This window comes from Hemibagrus wyckioides, linkage group LG15 (genome assembly GCF_019097595.1).
Source record: "Hemibagrus wyckioides isolate EC202008001 linkage group LG15, SWU_Hwy_1.0, whole genome shotgun sequence".
Lineage (NCBI taxonomy): Eukaryota > Metazoa > Chordata > Actinopteri > Siluriformes > Bagridae > Hemibagrus > Hemibagrus wyckioides.
The window spans coordinates 22,295,001-22,314,058 of NC_080724.1; the positions used below are offsets into that span (position 1 = coordinate 22,295,001).

The 19,058-nt window shown below is 38.8% G+C and overlaps 1 protein-coding gene and 1 long non-coding RNA gene across 4 annotated transcripts in view; one reads left to right on the plus strand and one right to left on the minus strand.

The window, feature by feature from the left end:
* mafba (MAF bZIP transcription factor Ba) overlaps positions 1-2,449 on the minus strand; it is a 4,226-nt gene extending 1,777 nt beyond the window's left edge. Inside the window, exons 1-2 of the mRNA XM_058410011.1 lie at positions 566-2,449; positions 1-43 (exon numbers count right to left, since the gene is read on the minus strand). The exon at positions 1-43 is cut by the window's left edge and continues 1,777 nt beyond it. Of these exons, the coding sequence (XP_058265994.1) occupies positions 1-43; positions 566-1,656 (1,134 nt within the window). The 5' untranslated portion in view covers positions 1,657-2,449. The remainder of the gene's footprint in view (positions 44-565) is intronic.
* Positions 2,450-4,804: 2,355 nt separating this feature from the next.
* The window catches only part of LOC131365578 (uncharacterized), a 42,106-nt gene continuing 27,852 nt past the window's right edge, over positions 4,805-19,058 (plus strand). For all 3 annotated transcript variants that reach the window (XR_009206705.1, XR_009206708.1, XR_009206706.1), the window contains exon 1: positions 4,805-5,469. This is a non-coding gene — a long non-coding RNA (uncharacterized LOC131365578). The remainder of the gene's footprint in view (positions 5,470-19,058) is intronic.

Consider the following 19,058-nt stretch of genomic DNA (forward strand, 5'->3'; position numbering starts at 1 on the left):
TCTTTTTTTTCCGTCCTGAACAACTGAGCAGGTTGTTAGCGCTCTAAAAAGCAAAGAGACAAAAGAAATAAATCACTGCAGCAATGTCGCACAGCGCCGGACAAACACACAGCGTCTCACCAGTCCGGATTCTGTGTGTCTCGATTCAACGTCGTGATGAACAAACTCGGGGCTGTGTGTGTGTGTGTGTGTGTGTGTGGTTTTCTCTAAAAGCAAACTACTTTCCAAAAGAAAAAAACCCCAAAAGATCTTGCATTGTACTTCTGGTTAAAAAACAAAAACACGATTTTTAAAAACCTGCCATTTAGAATTAAAACAAACAATTTTGATTTTTAAAAACTTGCTCTCGGATGGAGATGATTAGATTATTATTATTATTATTATTACTATTATTATTATTATCATCATTATTATTATTATTATTGTGGGTTATTTTTCTTTCTAATATGAAGAATACAGCTGCAGTTGTAAGGTATTAGTATAATAATCATGGTATAATGTGGATTAGTATCATAGTCTCTTCGGCACAGGAGAGGATGGAGACGGAACCGGAGAAGGGACTCACATGAAGAACTCTGGTGAAGACGGGTTGTCGCTTGTGGAACCCGCCTCGCGGAACCCGCCCGCTCCGGCGCTCGAACCCGCGGCCGCCGACGTCAGCTTCTCGCACTTGAGTTTGTAGGCGTCCCGCTCTCGCGCCAGACGTCCGATCTCCTGCTTGAGCTGCTCCACCTGGTTGAGGAGCTGCGTCTTCTCGCTCTCCAGGATGTGCTTCTGCTGCACGCGCTTGAAGCGGCAGGACTGCGCGTAGCCACGGTTCTTCAGCGTGCGCCTCTTCTGCTTCAGGCGCACCACCTCGTCCTTGGAGAAGCCGCGCAGGTGCCGGTTGAGCTCGCGTACGGACATGGAGACCAGCTGGTCATCGGAAAAGCGCTCCTCCACGTTCAAGAGGCTCAGCGCACTGCCACTGCCGTGGTGCTGCTGCTGCTGCGCGTGGTGGTGGTGGTGAGCGTGATGGCCATGATGCTGCCCGTGATGGCGATGGTGATGGAGCTGAGGGGAGGTCGGAGACGGGCTGTCCGGATCTTGGCTGTGATGCTGATGAGGATGCTGCTGCTGCTGCTGCTGCTGCGTGTGAGGGTGGAGGTCGTCCGGGTGCTGCTGAAGTGCCGCGTATGCATGAGGATGGTGCTGCGCATGAGGATGATGGTGTTGATGGTGATGATGCATGGCAGCTCTGTAACCCTCAAAACCACCTCCTTGCTGCAACTGCTGTTGCTGCTGCTGCACGTGCGGTGGCGGAGCATGCCCGATCAGGGCCTCCACGGCGTCCTCGGGCGTAAGGCCGAGCGCGTGAGGGTCGACGTGCTGCGGGTAGCCGCCACCGGGCATCCAGTAGAGCTCCTCCAGGTTGCTCTTGTGCTCCTCCGTGGGGCTGAAGCTGGGTGACGAGGGCACGGAGCTGCACGGCGTGCTGAGCGGAGTCGACGACACCGAGCCCTGGGGCTGCTGCACGCGTGAAGGGCACGCGCGCGCGCCTCCGCCGTTCACTACTCCGTGCAGCGATTCTTTCTTCACGTCGAACTTGAGCAGGTCGAAGTCGTTGACGTAGTCCACCAGGGCGAGCGGGCTTGTGGGGAGCACCTCGGCGCTCATCGCGTCTCCACTGCTGTGCGTGTACGTGAGCGTGGCAAAAACGCACCTCTACTGCCACCGCTGCTTCTTCTGCTCTTCTTCTTTCTCAAATCGCAACAGTCTGTGTAAGTCCTCCACTTTACCCCGTGTAGCATGCGCCGACACGGAGGGGCAAAATGTTTCAGAAAGAAAAAAAACTTATAAAAAAACAGCAACTTTTTTTTCAAAGGTTAATGCACGAGAAAAAAAGACGTCGCGAGCTGCACGAGTTGCATGGTTTGCCGACTTTCTTTTTGCATTTACAGTCTGCTGCTACAGCAGGGTGGCGGAAAAAAGGAAAAGGAGAAAGAAAAGAAAAGGGAAAAAAACAGAGGTAGAGAAAAAAGTCAGTGCACAAATCTCAGGTCCTTTCGCGAAGTTGAACTTGGATCATAAATAGGAATAAAAATGCGCGCGCGGTATAAAAAATGAACAACAACACAAAGGGCACCAGTCCCTCCGGCGTGCCAGGGAATCCAAAAGAAAGAAAAGATTAAAGAAAATTAAAAAAGAAAGAGAGAGAGAAGCAGTTCTTCTTGTGTTCCAGCTCTGCACCGCAGAGAGACAGAGAGAGAACTCGGCGGGCGCGCGCCTGCTCCTCCTCCGCGTGCCTGCTTATGAGCTGGACTCGGCTTGCGCGCTCCTCCTCCTGTCGCGTGCGCTTGTGTGTGCGTGCGTTATTTGGAACGGGACTCTATCGCGCGCTCCTCCTACTCCTCCTATTCCACCTCTCAGTTCTGGTGTGTGCTCGTGCGCGGGACTCTTGTTTGGCCCGAATGCTGGCCACGCATTTTATAGTCACAGCGGACTGTGACGTCAGCACGGGAGGCGCGTCCCGCGAACGCGCTCTAGGCCTATCAGAGACACAACACAGCGCCTGATTTACATATCCACTCCCACTGTTTTCCCCTTCTGCGCTGGCTTCTCAGCGCTTCAGAGCTTCTCTCTCTCTCTAACTCTCTCTCTCTCTCTCTCACTCTCACTCTCTCTCTCTCTCTCTCTCTCTCTCTCTCTCTCTCTCTCTCTCTCTCTCTCACTCTCTCTCTCTCTCTCTCTCTCTCTAGAGAGCAACTTTAACGGACTGGTTTAGTTTGTAATGTCGAGAAAAAGATTTCTAAACACACTTTAGGCGCCAAAATAAAATCTAAATATATTTGAAATATTTATATACCGCTTTGTCTGTTTGTAAATTTAGATTTTGTCAATCGCTCCACTTAAACATATAACAACTCAATGAGGATAGAAATAATCTTGTTTTCTCCCTAAATGAATAACTTTCCTTTTGGCTTTTTTTTTTTAAAAATTTTAATTCCTGTAGGTGATGACAAAATGAATAAATTATTAATCAGACAGATCACAGTCAGCACACACACACACACACACACACACACACACACACAAACACACACTTATGATCTACAACTATAACAATCTTCTAAAGTATTATTTTTGTACGCTATCTATAAGTCACTAATAAACGTGCATGTGCTATTATTATTATTATTATTATTATTATTATTATTATTAATAATAATAATAATAATAATAATAATAATAATAATGCTGTTTTTTTGTCTTCTTTATCTGCGTGTTAAAAAGCAAGCCCTATAAGCTCCCTTTTAGAATGATAGCATATGTGTGTGTGTGTGCGTGCGTGCGTGAGGACGCGCGCGCGCTCGCCTCCTTTATCATCGGAGCTTCACAGAGGTCTGGAAAAGGCGAAAACACACCACACTCTGCCCCCATGTGGACACTTTAACCCCTCCTCTCTCTCTCTCTCTCTCTCTCTCTCTCTCTCTCTCTTAATACGTATATTGTATATCGGAATGTTTAGGCCACTTTATACAATAATGTTAAAATAAATAAAAAATAATATAAAAAATAAATAAATCAGAGAAACTTATTATAAAAACAGAAAGTAGGTTAAATTACATTTCACAGCTGGTCGCTCAAAAACACAAGAAATAAAAACACTAATAATTTAAATGTCAGCTGATTTATCTGAGAAAGAGAAAGATAATACAACAGAGAATCATTAAAACCTACAGGAGGAAAGCAGAGCGTATTATTTACAGCGTGAATTTCATCGTTATTGTTCGCACGACTCCTGCAGCGTGATTAGATATCGAAAGTGATCTGAATATTAATCCCTAATAATTCATTATTTATTCGCTTTATATCTACTCACACCAACTCAATTAAACACAGGACAATTATCTAATAAAGACATGATGTAGTAATAAATGTAGCCTTGTTACCGCTTCAATACGGTAATAACACAGTAATAAACACAGTAGTAATGAGGCGTTAATGTGATAATAACAGAGTAATAAACAGTTTAGCATTGTAGTAGTAATGTGATGATGGTGATGTAGTGATGCAGGAGTAAATGTCATAATAGCACAATAATAACAGCAGTAATGTTAGAGCAGTAACGGCGCAGGAATAAACACGCAGTAATGAAGGAGATCGTCCAGTAATAAATGCAGTAATAACACAGGAATAGCGCAGTAGTGAATGTGATTATGATGCTAATAGCGCAGTAAAAAATTAAATAACAATGCAGTAAATAAATGTGATCCTATTAATAACACCACAGCAACAAATGCATTAGTGACGCAGTAATAAATGCGATGATAATAAAACCAGAGCCATAACAAATGTGAAAACAATAACACACTGATGAATGCAATGATAATAACAGTGCAGTAGTAAATGCAGGATTGATGCAGCAATAAAGCAATGATAATAAAGCAGTAATAAATGCAATGATGATGATGATAATAACACTAATAAATGCAATGATAATAATAGCGAAGCACTAAAAGTAGATGTGATGTAGTAATAAATGCGTTGATAATAAAGCAGTTAATAACATAGTAATAAAAGCAGGAACATTACAGTAATGAATACAAGAATAACAAAGCAATAAATGCGACGATAATAAAGCAGTAATAAATGCAATGATGATTATGATAATAGCACAGTAATAATACAATAATAAAGCAGTAATAAATGCAATGATGATTATGATAATAGCACAGTAATAATACAATAATAAAGCAGTAATAAATGCAATGATGATTATGATAATAGCACAGTAATAATACAATAATAAAGCAGTAATAAATGCAATGATGATGATGATAATGATAATAACACAGTAACAAATGCAGTAATAACACAGTGATAAATACGATGATAATAATAGCAAAGCACAAAAAGGCAGAAGCGGTGTAGTAATAAATGCAACGATAATAAAACAGTAATAAATGCGATGATGATGATAATAAGTGCGCAGTAATAAAGGCATGCGTTACCAGCGGGTCGGTATTGTCCTGCGTCGGCTGTAGCAGAGAGAGAGGAGATGTGGAAAGGAAAGCCCTGTGTCAGCAGCACGTTGCTGGTTAATGATCTATTAAGTGATGCGTGCTTTGCTTAGCGTTGCTTATGGACAGGGCAGGAAAAGTGTTGATGTTGCTTCTTCTCTTAATGAGATTCCACATCCTACGAATTTTTAGGAACGGATAACGGGAATAAAGTCGGGGCTGCAGCACTTCAGCATGGAGCACTCGCGGGGTGGACATGCTGCAGGACACCGTGGCGCTCTGTTACTGCAGCAGCATCAGCGTACACACTCGGGCCTACACCTACACTGAAACACACACTCACACACACACTCACACACACACACTCTCTTTATTAGCTCGTTTATAACACACACAGGACGGGACGCCAGATTTTGGATTTTTTTCTGTGATCTCGGATAGAGGAGTTTAAATCCTGGACATGAAGGTAAGCAGCAGAGACTTTATCCAAACCTAGAAGAAAAAAAAGAAAGAAAGTTTATTCGTCTTCATGCAACATCAGTGTTTATTGGATTTTTTTTTTAAAGCTGACTGACATCATGTAGTGCTTCCTCCTTTTCCTCCTCTTCCCTTTGTGTCCCTTTAGAGAGGCCTAATGATTAACAGGAACAGCTTCAGCAGATCATTCATCAAATCATAGGGAGATGAGAGCTGTGTGTGTGTGTGTGTGTGTGTGTGAGAGAGAGAGAGAGAGAGAGAGAGAGAACAAGAGAGCTATAGTTAATGTATGAAATAAAATAAAACTAAAATAAAAAAAATAAAAGACTAAATTGTAATTTGCATATACGCATTCTATATTTTTATTTATTTTTACACACACTTATTTTCACCTTTTTAAAAACCTCACTTTAAAATAATTCTTCTCCTTTTTTATTATTATTATTTTGTTATTTCTGCTTTATTTATTTGTTTGTTCACATTTTTATTTATTTATTTATTTATTTATTTATTTATTTATTTATTTATTTATTTATTTATTTATCTATCAGTTTATCCATCCACATTTTTATTTGCATGCTTGTTTATTTTTCTATTTAATCATTTGTTTATTTGTTTGTTTGCTCATGAATTAATTGATTAATTTATACATTTGTTTATTTATCAGTTTTATTATTTGTTTAGTCATTTATTTATTTGTGTACTTGCTTATTTAGCAATATGTTTAGTTGTTTATTTATTTATTTAATCTTAATTTAATTTAATCACGTATTTGTTTATTTATGTTCTTAAATTATTTACTTATTTTTCTCTTTGTTTTTCTTTATATTTTTTGTTCGATTTAAATATATATATATATATATATATTCATGTTAAATTCATATTTATTTCTATGATTTTATCTTTATTAGATATTTCATAAAATATGTAGTCTGCAAAATATATAAAAATAAATATAATTTAAAAAAACATATTGCAATATTAAGAGTTTAAAGCTAAAAAATATACAACCATCTCTATAGTAAAATAAAATATTTTTATTTATGTGTATTTGAAAGCAGAAAACATCTAAAGGGTGTGTGTGTGTGTGTGTGTGTGTTAAAAAAATAAACGTAAGTTAACAGGAAATCTAAACAAAAACATAAATAACAACACAATCCCCGCATCAACAGGAAGCAAACAAATTAAGATAATTTACTATAAGCACTTCTTAGTGTTGTATATTTTGATGTATTTATTTGTTTGGGTCTCAGTGCTGCTCCTTCAGCACTCTCACTCAGAGCCTCGGCGCTCTCACTCAGAGCCTCGGCGCTCTCGCTCAGAGCCTCGGCGCTCTCGCTCAGATCCTCGGCGCTCTCGCTCGGATCCTCGGCGCTCTCGCTCGGAGCCTCGGCGCTCTCGCTCGGAGCCTCGGCGCTCTCGCTCGGAGCCTCGGCGCTCTTCTGCTTCCTGCTGTAGAATTCACTTCGGATAAAAGCCTGGGAATAACTGTAATCATAAATTATGCACAGATAGCTACATATCTCATCTCTCAGGAGGATCTGCACTGTCATCTGATCACACACACACACACACACATTAGATAAATAAATAAATGAGTGAACAAACAAATAAATGAATAAAGCAGAAATGACTAAATAATAATAATAATAATAATAATAATAATAATAATAATAATAATAAAAGCTTTTAAATCTTGGGTAAATATAAAGGGTGTGTGTAGAAACAAATAAAAATATAGAATGTGTTTATGCATATTTAAATTTTAGTCTCTTATTTTATTCAGCCATTTATTTTATTTTATTTTATTTTATTTTATTTTATTTTATTTTATTTTATTTTATTTTATACACTATCTATAGCTCTCTTCTCTTCTCTTCTCTTCTCTTCTCTTCTCTTCTCTTCTCTTCTCTTCTCTTCTCTTCTCTCTCTCTCTCTCTCTCTTCCTCACACATGCACACACACACACACACACACTCCTGAAAACTAAATATAATACATATATAAATACATAAACATTAATAAACCTTAACACCATTGTTTTAATTTTTTAAAGGTTATATCTATTTTTCATGAAGTGCTTTTTAGCTGTGAGGTCAAAGGTCATGAGAACAGACATTAAGTTTAGATCATTAAAAATGCATCAATCAAGTTTTCCACAAATAACTCTATTGTCGGTGTACAAGTCTTTAATAAACAAGTAACAATTTGTAAAAAAAAAAAAAAAATTGAATAAAAAAATTATTATTATTGAGAAAAAAAAGGTCTCTTAAAGATATTAATAATCAGGAGAAGTGGAGTTTAACAGACTTCGACTTTTCTACAGGATAAAACTGTGAATCTGTTTCAAATCAAATCAAATATTTTTGAATTTTTGTATAATAAAATTTGATAACTTTTACAGAAAAAGACAACAAAAGATTTTCTTTCATTCTTCTTCTTCAGAAAGAACAGATATTATGCTTTCATTTAAATTTCTCTTTCTGGACAAATGAAACAAACAACACAAATACCTTTATAGAAATAGAAATTTCAGAATAGAATAGAATAGAAATGTTAGGGTAGGGTAGAATAGAATAGAAATGCTTGAATAGAATAGAATAGAATAGAATAGAAATATTGGAATAGAATAGAAATGTTAGAATAGAATCAAATATAACAAAAATGTTAGAATGTAATACAATAGAACACAACAGAATATAATAGAAATGTTAGAATAGAATATAACAGAAATGATCTTAAAAACCCAAAGACAGATCCTGAAAAAGTAAAAGAAGCATGAAAAGGTAGTGAGAATATTTGATGAAATGAGGATAATTCTGAGGATCTCAGAGGATTCTGAGATAACATACATAAAATTAAATAAAAATAAAATAGAACAGTGAGGGATATTCCAGTCCTGACCAGTGTGTAGTAATAAAGTGTGCTGAAAAAACTTCCCAAAGTCCATCCTGAAGGTTCGAATAAACACAAATCCCTCCCATCAAGCGTCCAGAACAGTCTTTAATTTGCGCCCTGAATATTTACCGGTCAGCTCAGACATTCTTGTTTACTCGAAGCGGATCGATCGTCCAGCTGAATCATCCATTATTAAAATATTGCGTAAACTGCATCTACCTTTAAGAGCATGGAGCAGGCCAGGGTCCATCAGGAAGTGTTTAAAACCCCGGCTAAGATAAGTGCAAATAAAGCGCCTCATAAATATGAAAAAAGGAAATCAATAAGAGACCAAAACACACAATACACACACACACACACAACACACACAGAGAGAGAGAGAGAGAGAGAGAGAGAGAGAGAGAGAGTATTTTCTTTAAATATATATATATATTTATCTAAAAAAAGAAGCAGAAAAATGATCAATTCTTGGATGAATATATGGCTCTGGTTATAAACACACACACACACACACATATACACACACACACACACACACGAGTACAAGACGAGTAAAAAGTTGAATGTTATTTGCGGGAGTTTAGCGCCCCTGCTGGCCGTTCGGTGTAAAAGCCACAGTTCAGATGCCAGAGGATGTGACAGTGATACTTAACTTCAACGTTCTCGTATTCATCTATTATTCTGTTTACGTCAAAACAGTTTTAGTCAAAGTTTTAACACACGTCCTGTACTCGACACTCGTTCTACAGGAATTTAATATTAATGGAGTTCACAGAACAGGTCGGCTTTCCGTTTCTCTGTGCTCAATGCTGTTTTTTCTTCTTCTTCCTAACGTTTCTCTCACACGTGATATTTCTACGCCTCGTTCCCGTCAGCTGTCTTCTCTGGCTGATTTTTTTCCTTCTCACTGTGTTTACATTGATAAATACTGATGATATAACCACTTATATACACAGGTATAACACTGTGAGCAGTGAGAGGTGAAGTGAATCCTCATCATGGCCCCTGTTAGTGGGTGGGATATATCAGGCAGCAGGTGAACATTTTGTCCTCAAAGTTGATGTTAGAAGCAGGAAAAATGGACAAATGTAAGGATTTGAGCGAGTTTGACCAAAAGGACCAAATTGTGATGGCTAGACCACTGAATCAGAGCATCTCCAAAACTGCAGCTCTTGTGGGGTGTTCCCGGTCTGCAGTGGTCAGTATCTATCAAAAGTGGTCCAAGGAAGGAACAGTGGTGAACCGGTGACAGGGTCATGGGTGGTCAAGGGTCATTGATGCATGTGGGGAAAGAAGGCTGGCCCGTGTGATCTGATCTAACAGATGAGCTACTGTTGCTCAGATTGAAATTGTGCTTCATTTCCCTCCTTCCTGAGAACGATTTATGAATAAATCTAGAATTTTCTGTCTGCATTTTATTAGTGCTTGAAAAGCCATCATTAGAGTTTACTGAAAAATAAACGGACGGACAGCGAGAAACATTTTGTGGCTTTTTCCTCACATCTGTCCTCTATTCATGTCACACTCGCTACAGTGAGAAACAGCGGCTCGGGACCAGAAACGGCCACATCACAGCGTCTCCATCTGCTGAACAAACGGAGGAGAAAGCTAGCGGATGATTAGACACGTTTAAAACACAAACTCGCTATGAGTTCCTTATTCCATGTTCCTGCGATCGCTTTCTGTCCTTCTCGCCATAAATGTAAACTAGCAGCTGAGACGTGTTCAATGTCTGAAGTTCGCGTCTGTGGTTTTGCTCTGGAGCTCACACAAAGCTAGCCTAGCTAACACTTGGGACAGGATTTAGCCTGGAGGTTAGCATGGTGTAATCTGCAGGCGGAAACGATCACATACTATTTGTGGATAAACAGATCCATGTACTGATCTGGTAATAATTTTTTATTTAGTTTTATTCATTTGGATCAAAATCAAGAAAAATGCAACAAAAGAAAACAGAGAGCAGAAAGCAGAGATTCAGTTTACTGGTGATGCCACCAGCTAGTATCTCCATACCAGCACCAGTAAGCTGATGCCATCATGGTGATGCCACCAGCTAATATCTTCTTGCTAACACTAGTAATGTGATGCCATGAGCTAATATCTCCATACCATCACCAGTAAGCTAATGCCATCATAGTGATTACACCAGCTAATATGTCCATGCTAACACCAGTAAGCTGATGCCATCATGGTGATGCCACCATCTAATATCTCCATGCCAACACCAGTTAACTGATGCCACTAGTTATGCCACAGACATACCACCAAGCCAATACTACTACTTCAATGCCAACAAGCAGATGCCACCAAGCTAATAGCACCACACTGATGCCAAGTTGATGATACCACAATGATGCCTTCAAAGCTGATGTTATCACACCAGTGTTAGCATTTTGATGCCACCACACAAAGCCAGTACTAACACGCCAGTGGCAGCACACTGATGTCTCCATGTTGATTTCACCAACTCAACGTTATCACAAGAATGTCACCAGAATGATGCCACCTCAATATCCACAATCTGCACGCATGTGTAATGCCACTGGGCACTGGGATACTGGCCCTGCAGAACTGGGCACTGGGATACTGGGCACTGCATACTGGGCACTGGGATACTAGGCAGTATGATACTGGCCAGTATGGTACTGGAAACTGTGATATTAGGCTGTACATTACTGGGTGCTGCAGTACTGGGTAGTATGATACTGGACACTGCAATTCTGGGCACTGTTATACTGGGTATTGCGATACTGGGCATTACAATACTGGGCACTGGGACACTGGGAATTATAATACTGGGCACTGTGATATTAGGCAGTATGATACTGGAAACTGTGATACTGGGCACTGAGATACTGGGCATTATAATACTGGGCATTACAATACTGGACACTGTGATACTGGACATTATAATACTGGGCACTGTGATATAGGCACTGTGATACTGGGTATTATAATACTGGGCACTACAATACTGGACACTGTGATACTGGACATTATAATACTGGGCACTACAATACTGGACACTGTGAAACTGGACATTATAATACTGGGCACTACAATACTGGGCACTGTGATACTGGACATTATAATACTGGGCACTGTGATATAGGCACTGTGATACTGGGTATTATAATACTGGGCACTACAATACTGGACACTGTGAAACTGGACATTATAATACTGGGCACTGTGATATAGGCACTGTGATACTGGGTATTATAATACTGGGCACTACAATACTGGACACTGTGAAACTGGACATTATAATACTGGGCACTGTGATATAGGCACTGTGATACTGGGTATTATAATACTGGACACTATAATACTGGGCACTGTGATACTGGGTATTATAATACTGGGCACTGTGATATTGGGTATTATAATACTGGGCACTACAATACTGGGCACTGTGATACTGGGTATTATAATACTGGACACTATAATACTGGGCACTGTGATACTGGGTATTATAATACTGGACACTATAATACTGGACACTGTGAAACTGGACATTATAATACTGGGCACTGTGATATAGGCACTGTGATACTGGGTATTATAATACTGGACACTATAATACTGGGCACTGTGATACTGGGTATTATAATACTGGACATTATAATACTGGGCACTGTGATACTGGGTATTATAATACTGGGCACTGTGATACTGGGTATTATAATACTGGACACTATAATACTGGACACTGTGAAACTGGACATTATAATACTGGGCACTGTGATATAGGCACTGTGATACTGGGTATTATAATACTGGACACTATAATACTGGGCACTGTGATACTGGGTATTATAATACTGGACACTATAATACTGGGCACTGTGATACTGGGTATTATAATACTGGGCACTACAATACTGGGCACTGTGATACTGGACATTATAATACTGGGCACTGTGATATAGGCACTGTGATACTGGGTATTATAATACTGGACACTATAATACTGGGCACTGTGATACTGGCTATTATAATACTGGACATTATAATACTGGGCACTGTGATACTGGGTATTATAATACTGGACACTATAATACTGGACACTGTGAAACTGGACATTATAATACTGGGCACTGTGATATAGGCACTGTGATACTGGGTATTATAATACTGGACACTATAATACTGGGCACTGTGATACTGGGTATTATAATACTGGACACTATAATACTGGGCACTGTGATATAGGCACTGTGATACTGGGTATTATAATACTGGACACTATAATACTGGGCACTGTGATACTGGGTATTATAATACTGGGCACTGTGATATAGGCACTGTGATACTGGGTATTATAATACTGGACACTATAATACTGGGCACTGTGATACTGGGTATTATAATACTGGGCACTGTGATATAGGCACTGTGATACTGGGTATTATAATACTGGGCACTGTGATATAGGCACTGTGATACTGGGTATTATAATACTGGACACTATAATACTGGGCACTGTGATATAGGCACTGTGATACTGGGTATTATAATACTGGACACTATAATACTGGGCACTGTGATACTGGGTATTATAATACTGGACACTATAATACTGGGCACTGTGATACTGCGCACTGTGATACTGGGTATTATAATACTGGACACTATAATACTGGGCACTGTGATACTGGGCACTGTGATACTGGGCACTGTGATACTGGGCACTGTGATACTGGGCACACTTCCTGATACTCTACGTAGTCGGGTTTTTATTTTACATTAAACTGTCTTAGAATAATCAATACGCCTCAGAGAAACAGAATGAAACGTATTCATGATAAGTTCTTGAAGTGAACTATTAATGAAATATTCCATGAAGACGCTGAACATCTGGACAAGTGTGACGTTGTTAAACTGGTTTGAGCTAATCGGGAAATCCACAAGTGTAACGTTTCATATTTCGACAGGCTACCACTTTAAATCTCTACTTTCCATGACCCAGTTTTCCGTGACTTTACCTTAGCTCATCTAAAACGCATTTTCTCTTCACATGGCCCAGTTTTCCATCGCCTGAGCTTCGTGGAATTTACATGAGAACCTCTGCATCACGCAACTCAGCGATGATGTAGCGCAACATTAAGCTGCCGTTAGCGTTTCCCTCTGTGCTGCTGGAATAAAAGTCGTACGGCCTCGACGTCACGAAGAGACAACAATCTTCTTTTTGCTTTATAAACACAGATTAATACGACATGAAAGAAATAATTCACCAATGCTTGGGATCATGAAATCGTCTGCTGTACATCACGTCCTGGAAGTTTGGAAAAAAACTCTCTCTTTTACGGTGCAGAAATGTTATTCAATTATTTTTATGGAGGACGTCTGCTCAGTGTTTCAGAAAATCAGTTCTGGCTCGAGATTAAAGGGGAACTGAAAGCATGGGGTTTTGGGTCACGCTGCTAACATCGGCGAGCGGATTAGCGGAAAAAAAAATGTTATTTATAGATTTTGATTAAAACGGTTCCCTTTAACATGATCTCAGATGGAGAAGACGTCCACTCAGGTGTCTGAAAGGACAGAGAGGCTCGGAGGACGTTTTCTGAACCTGAACCTAACAAAATGAAGCTGAATTATGCTAAGTATGCTAAGATAAGTTAGCCGTGCTTAACTTAGTCTTACTTTGTAGTTTAAACATGGAACTTTGAAATTTTAATTCATTTAATGGGGCTAAATTACAAGACACATTAGCGTGGAATTTGTAGCTAGCTATGCTAAAAGCTAGTAAGAATTTTTTTTAAAAAACTGAGCACAAAATGAATATGTTTTATTTTTAAATCGTGATTTTGATTTTGGTTAATTTAAAGAAAGAGAGAAAGAAAAGAACAAAAAACAAACAAACAACAACAGACAGTCACTTTACTATTCTTGGAAACTTTATTTTCTGGAAATATCTGGCAATTTCTTAGATATTTATAAGTTTTTAGAAATATATTTATTTATTTATTTCATTTTTTTTGTTTGTTTGTTTATTTTATAAAATATGTTTTAGAATATAAAATCCAATCATTTTTTGAACGTTAGAAGAATTTATTAATCGTTGGTAGATAAATCGCTGTTTTCTTCGCTGTATTTTAAGAAATTTAAGGAAGAATTTTTTTTTGTTGTTTTTTATTCGTTGAATTCTATTCAGCTTGAAACTAACCTGCTCCAAATTTCCCCTTTAATTTGGACAAAAAGGTGTGAATGTGGCCTCACAGGTACAGGTATGATATGTCATGCCAGCTTATAACATATAGAACAAAGAAATAAAGAATGAAAAAAAGAAAGAAATTTTTAATTTATTTGTTTGTTTGTTTGTTTATTTATTTATTATTTTTATTTATTTTGTAAAATGTATTCTAGAATCGAAAATCCAATTGTTTTTTGAATGTCTGTGGAATTTTGCTATCGTTGGTAAGAAAGAAAGAAAGAAAGAAAGGAAAAACAGATGAGCAGCAAACACTCTGGAAGAAACATGGTGACAAAAAAAACAGAAGGAGGGATAAACAGTGAGTCGGTTCATAACAGATGCGAAATGGAGGTTAGAGAGAGAGAGAGAGAGCAGGAGAGAGTGGGAGAGAGAGAGCGGGAGAGAGAGAGAGAGAGAGAGAGAGAGAGAATGGCTGCTAAAAATCATTAATCTTACTGGGATCTGTGTCAGGGCACAAAGAGTGGAGTGAGGGAGAGTGGAGGAGAGCGAGGGAGAGTGGAGGAGAGCACAGCGCCCGAGTCACTGACCCGCTGCCAATAGCTGGTGAAAAGCCCACCAGCCTTTAATAGACTTTTGCTGATCCGACACTCGTTCGCACAAAGAGCCGCTGGCGTCCTGCAGGCCTCGGGCTCCACGGCGGCCATGATGGATGACCCCAGGCTGGGGGAGGAGGAGGAGGAGGAGGAGGAGGAGGAGGGGAGTTTGAGGTTCAGGGGGATGTTGTGGGGTATTTAGAGCTTTGGTTATTTCTGAGTTCTTACATTTTATTAAACTCAACAACAAAACGTCTAGAAATAATCCGATCTGAATAGATCAGATATTTATATATAGAGATATAGATCATAAATCTATAAATCATCAGATTCTTATTGGAAAAGGACGGAGAAATGTCTGGAATATTTTTAAGTATGATGTGTCTGAATAACTGTAAACTGATCTGAGTGTAAAACAATCCTGATCTTCATCATCATCATCATCATCATCATCGTTCCTGAATTAACGATCATCTGATTCTGAATAAGTTTCTGCGTCTGCCGTTTCACATCGTAGCAGATTCAGTGAGTTTAAAAATGTTGAATCAGTGAAATCAACACGATCGTATCGTATTGTATCGTATCGTATCGTATCGTATCGTATCGTATCGTATCATATCGTATCATATCATATCATATCATATCATATCATATCATATCATATCATATCATATCATATCATATCGTATCATATTGTATCATATCGTATCATATCGTGTCATATCGTATTGTATCGTATCGTATCGTATCGTATCGTATCATATCATATCATATCATATCATATCATATCATATCATATCGTATCATATTGTATCATATCGTATCATATCGTGTCATATCGTATTGTATCGTATCGTATCGTATCGTATCGTATCATATCATATCGTATCATATCGTATCATATCGTATCATATCGTATCATATCGTGTCATATCGTATTGTATTGTATCGTATCGTATTATCTTTTAATACTGTATTCTGTGGTATTGTTATCGTAACGTATTGTATCGACTCGTAATCGTATCGGATCTTATTCGGTTACAGTCACTCATATCAAATGTTTATTTTCTACCTTAATGATCAAAAGTGTTTTGTATCATATCGTATGGTATTATTTTGGATTGCACCGTATCGTTTTGTATCGTATCGTGTTGCTTTGGATTGTATCGAATCGTATAAGTTTGTGTTATACTGTATCAAATCGAATCGCTTTGTACCGTATTGTGTCGTATCAAAACGTATCAGTTTGTATCATACCAAATCGAATCACTTTGTATCGTATTAAATCGTTGTTTGTATTGATTGTATCGAATCGTATGACAATCGTATCGTCTTGTATCGTATCGTATCGTGTTGTATCATTGATTCACTGACATCAATTGACTATTTATTTCCTTAATAATCAGAAAAGGTTTTGTATCTTATCATAATAATAGCATGACATATTGACTTCTGTATATATTTAATATTTATATTTATTTTTAATATTTACATTTCTGGCATCTGGAAGACGTTCTTATCCAGAAAGACGTACAAAAGTGCTTTAAGTCTCTATCAATGAAAACATCACCACTGGATCACGGGGTCACCGAGTTAGCCCCAAAAAAAACAAAACAGTGAAAATAAGAGCTGGTCTAAGTGTTTCAGGAAGAGGAAGGACTTCATCCGTCATTTAGAAATGTAAATGTAATGTCTGAATTTTTGGATTCCGTTTGGAAAGGGTGTGGACATTTCTGAGAGAGCTGAAGGTAAAAAGTTTGCTTTAAAAAATAAAAAGAGAGAGAAAAGAGGAAGTAATGCAGCTCCTTCACCGCTGCAGTGACGGTGTTCCTCATCACACTGCTCTTCCACAATCCACTGCACTTACCACCTCTCATACTCACAATCTGTGTGTGTGTGTGTGTGTGTGTGTGTGTGTGTGTGCTATTGCTGATGGTGTGTGTAAAGTTGAACGCAGACATTCAGACGAGTTTCTTTCTTTCATCTCTGCAGGGAAGCTATCGCTCTCTGAGGCCTCTACTCCTTTAAAGTAAAAATATATGTGATATCTTTATGTGCTTGGCATGAAGAAAGAAAGAAAGAAAGAAAGAAAGAAAGAAAGAAAGAAAGAAAGAAAGAAAGAAAGGAAGAAAGAAAGAAAGAAAGAAAGAAAGAAAGGAAGAAAGAAAGAAAGAAAGAAAGAAAGAAAGAAAGAAAGAATACCAAAAAGCAGAAAGAAAAAGAATTCTTAGAAAAAAGAATAGAAATAAGAACAGAAAAAAGAGAGAAAAGACAGAAAAACAGAAAGAAACTGTAGATGTTAAAAAAGGAGAAAGAAAGAAAGAAAGAAAGAAAGAAAGAAAGAAAGAAAGAAAGAAAGAAAGACATGGGACTGATAGAGTGATGTGAATGCTGACACGTGGCTCTCTCTCTCTCTGTCCCTCTTTCCTTCCCTCTTTCTCCCCCCCCCTCTCTCTCTGTCCCTCTCTCTCTCTCTCTCTCTCTCACCCCCCACTCTCTCCGTTATCTCTCTGTCTTCTCTTCTTCATCCGTCTCAACACAGGAAAACGAGTCAGAGCAGAAAATATGGGAAGTGAATTATATCTGTTTCTTTCTCTTTCTTCCTGTCACACACACACTCACACTCACACACATACACACACACACACTCACACACACACACACACACACTCACTCACACACACACACACACACTCTGCCACGAGGTGTGACGAACAGAAGCCCTGAGGACGTGCGAGTCACACTAACTGCTCACGTCTGCAAACTGCCCGAACACGCCTGACAGAATTATAATACACATATACACACAGGGAGATGGAAGTCGACAGGACGTGTGTGTGTGTGTGTGTGTGTGTGTGTGTGTGTGTGTGAAGGGGACATTAACACTTTGACAAGCGAGGTTAGGGTGAGAACAGAGCTCTCAGTTTACTTTAAGTAGCTGAGTTTCTGCCAAGCTCAATTTAGATTTGAAGAAAAACAGAGAGAGAGAGAGAGAGAGAGAGAGAGAGAGTGTGTGTGTGTGTGTGTGTGTGTGCTGGATTCTGTATTCTGATTGGTGTTTATTAAATTGAAATTTAGGAAGAAAGAAAAACAGAACGAAAAAAAATAGAAAAACAGACAGGAAAAAGTGAAAGAATGAAAATAAATAAGAGAATAAAAAAACAGCTAGATGGCAAAAGTATATAATTTATTGATGAGAAAAGAGAGAGAGAGAGAGAGAGTCAGAGATACAGAAGAAAGAAAGAAAGAAAGAAAGAAAGAAAGAAAGAAAGAAAGAAAGAAAGAAAGAAAGAAATGAAAACACAGGAGACAGAAAACATCTCTCTGCTGTAGATATTAAATATATTTTGTCATATCTACAAACTGTATGCGAACGAAAGCATGTGTGTGTGTGTGTGTGTGTGTGTGTGTGTGTGTGACTTGTCGAGGAATAAGGCCGGTAAATAAATGTGTTTGGGAATTGTGGGATGCGGAGATGAAGTATGTTCCCCAGGATGTGGAGCAACGTGAAAAACTCAGGAACGCAGAGGGATCACAAATCTTCCCGCGTCGCAGCCGTCGCTAAATAAACACGCAGCAGCGTACAGACCATCCGTCTGGGATAGGATTCTCTACACACACTCACACACACACACTCACACACACACACACACACACTCATTTGTTTACGAGCTCATTTATTGATGAGAAAATTTTTTATTGCTTATCTAAATGAAACGTGATTTTTCTCACCTTTAAGCAGCAAGCTGATGGAGTGTGTGTGTGTGTGTGTGTGTGTGAGGAGAAAAGCGACTCAAACGGGTCCCAGACATGTGATCGGAGCAGCCATCGCACAACGTTAAAAAGAAAACAGATCCATTTCACGCCAACTAATCAGGAGGATTCCTTAAAACGAGCAGGAATTAAAGCTCCGCCGCATCACAGGGGAGG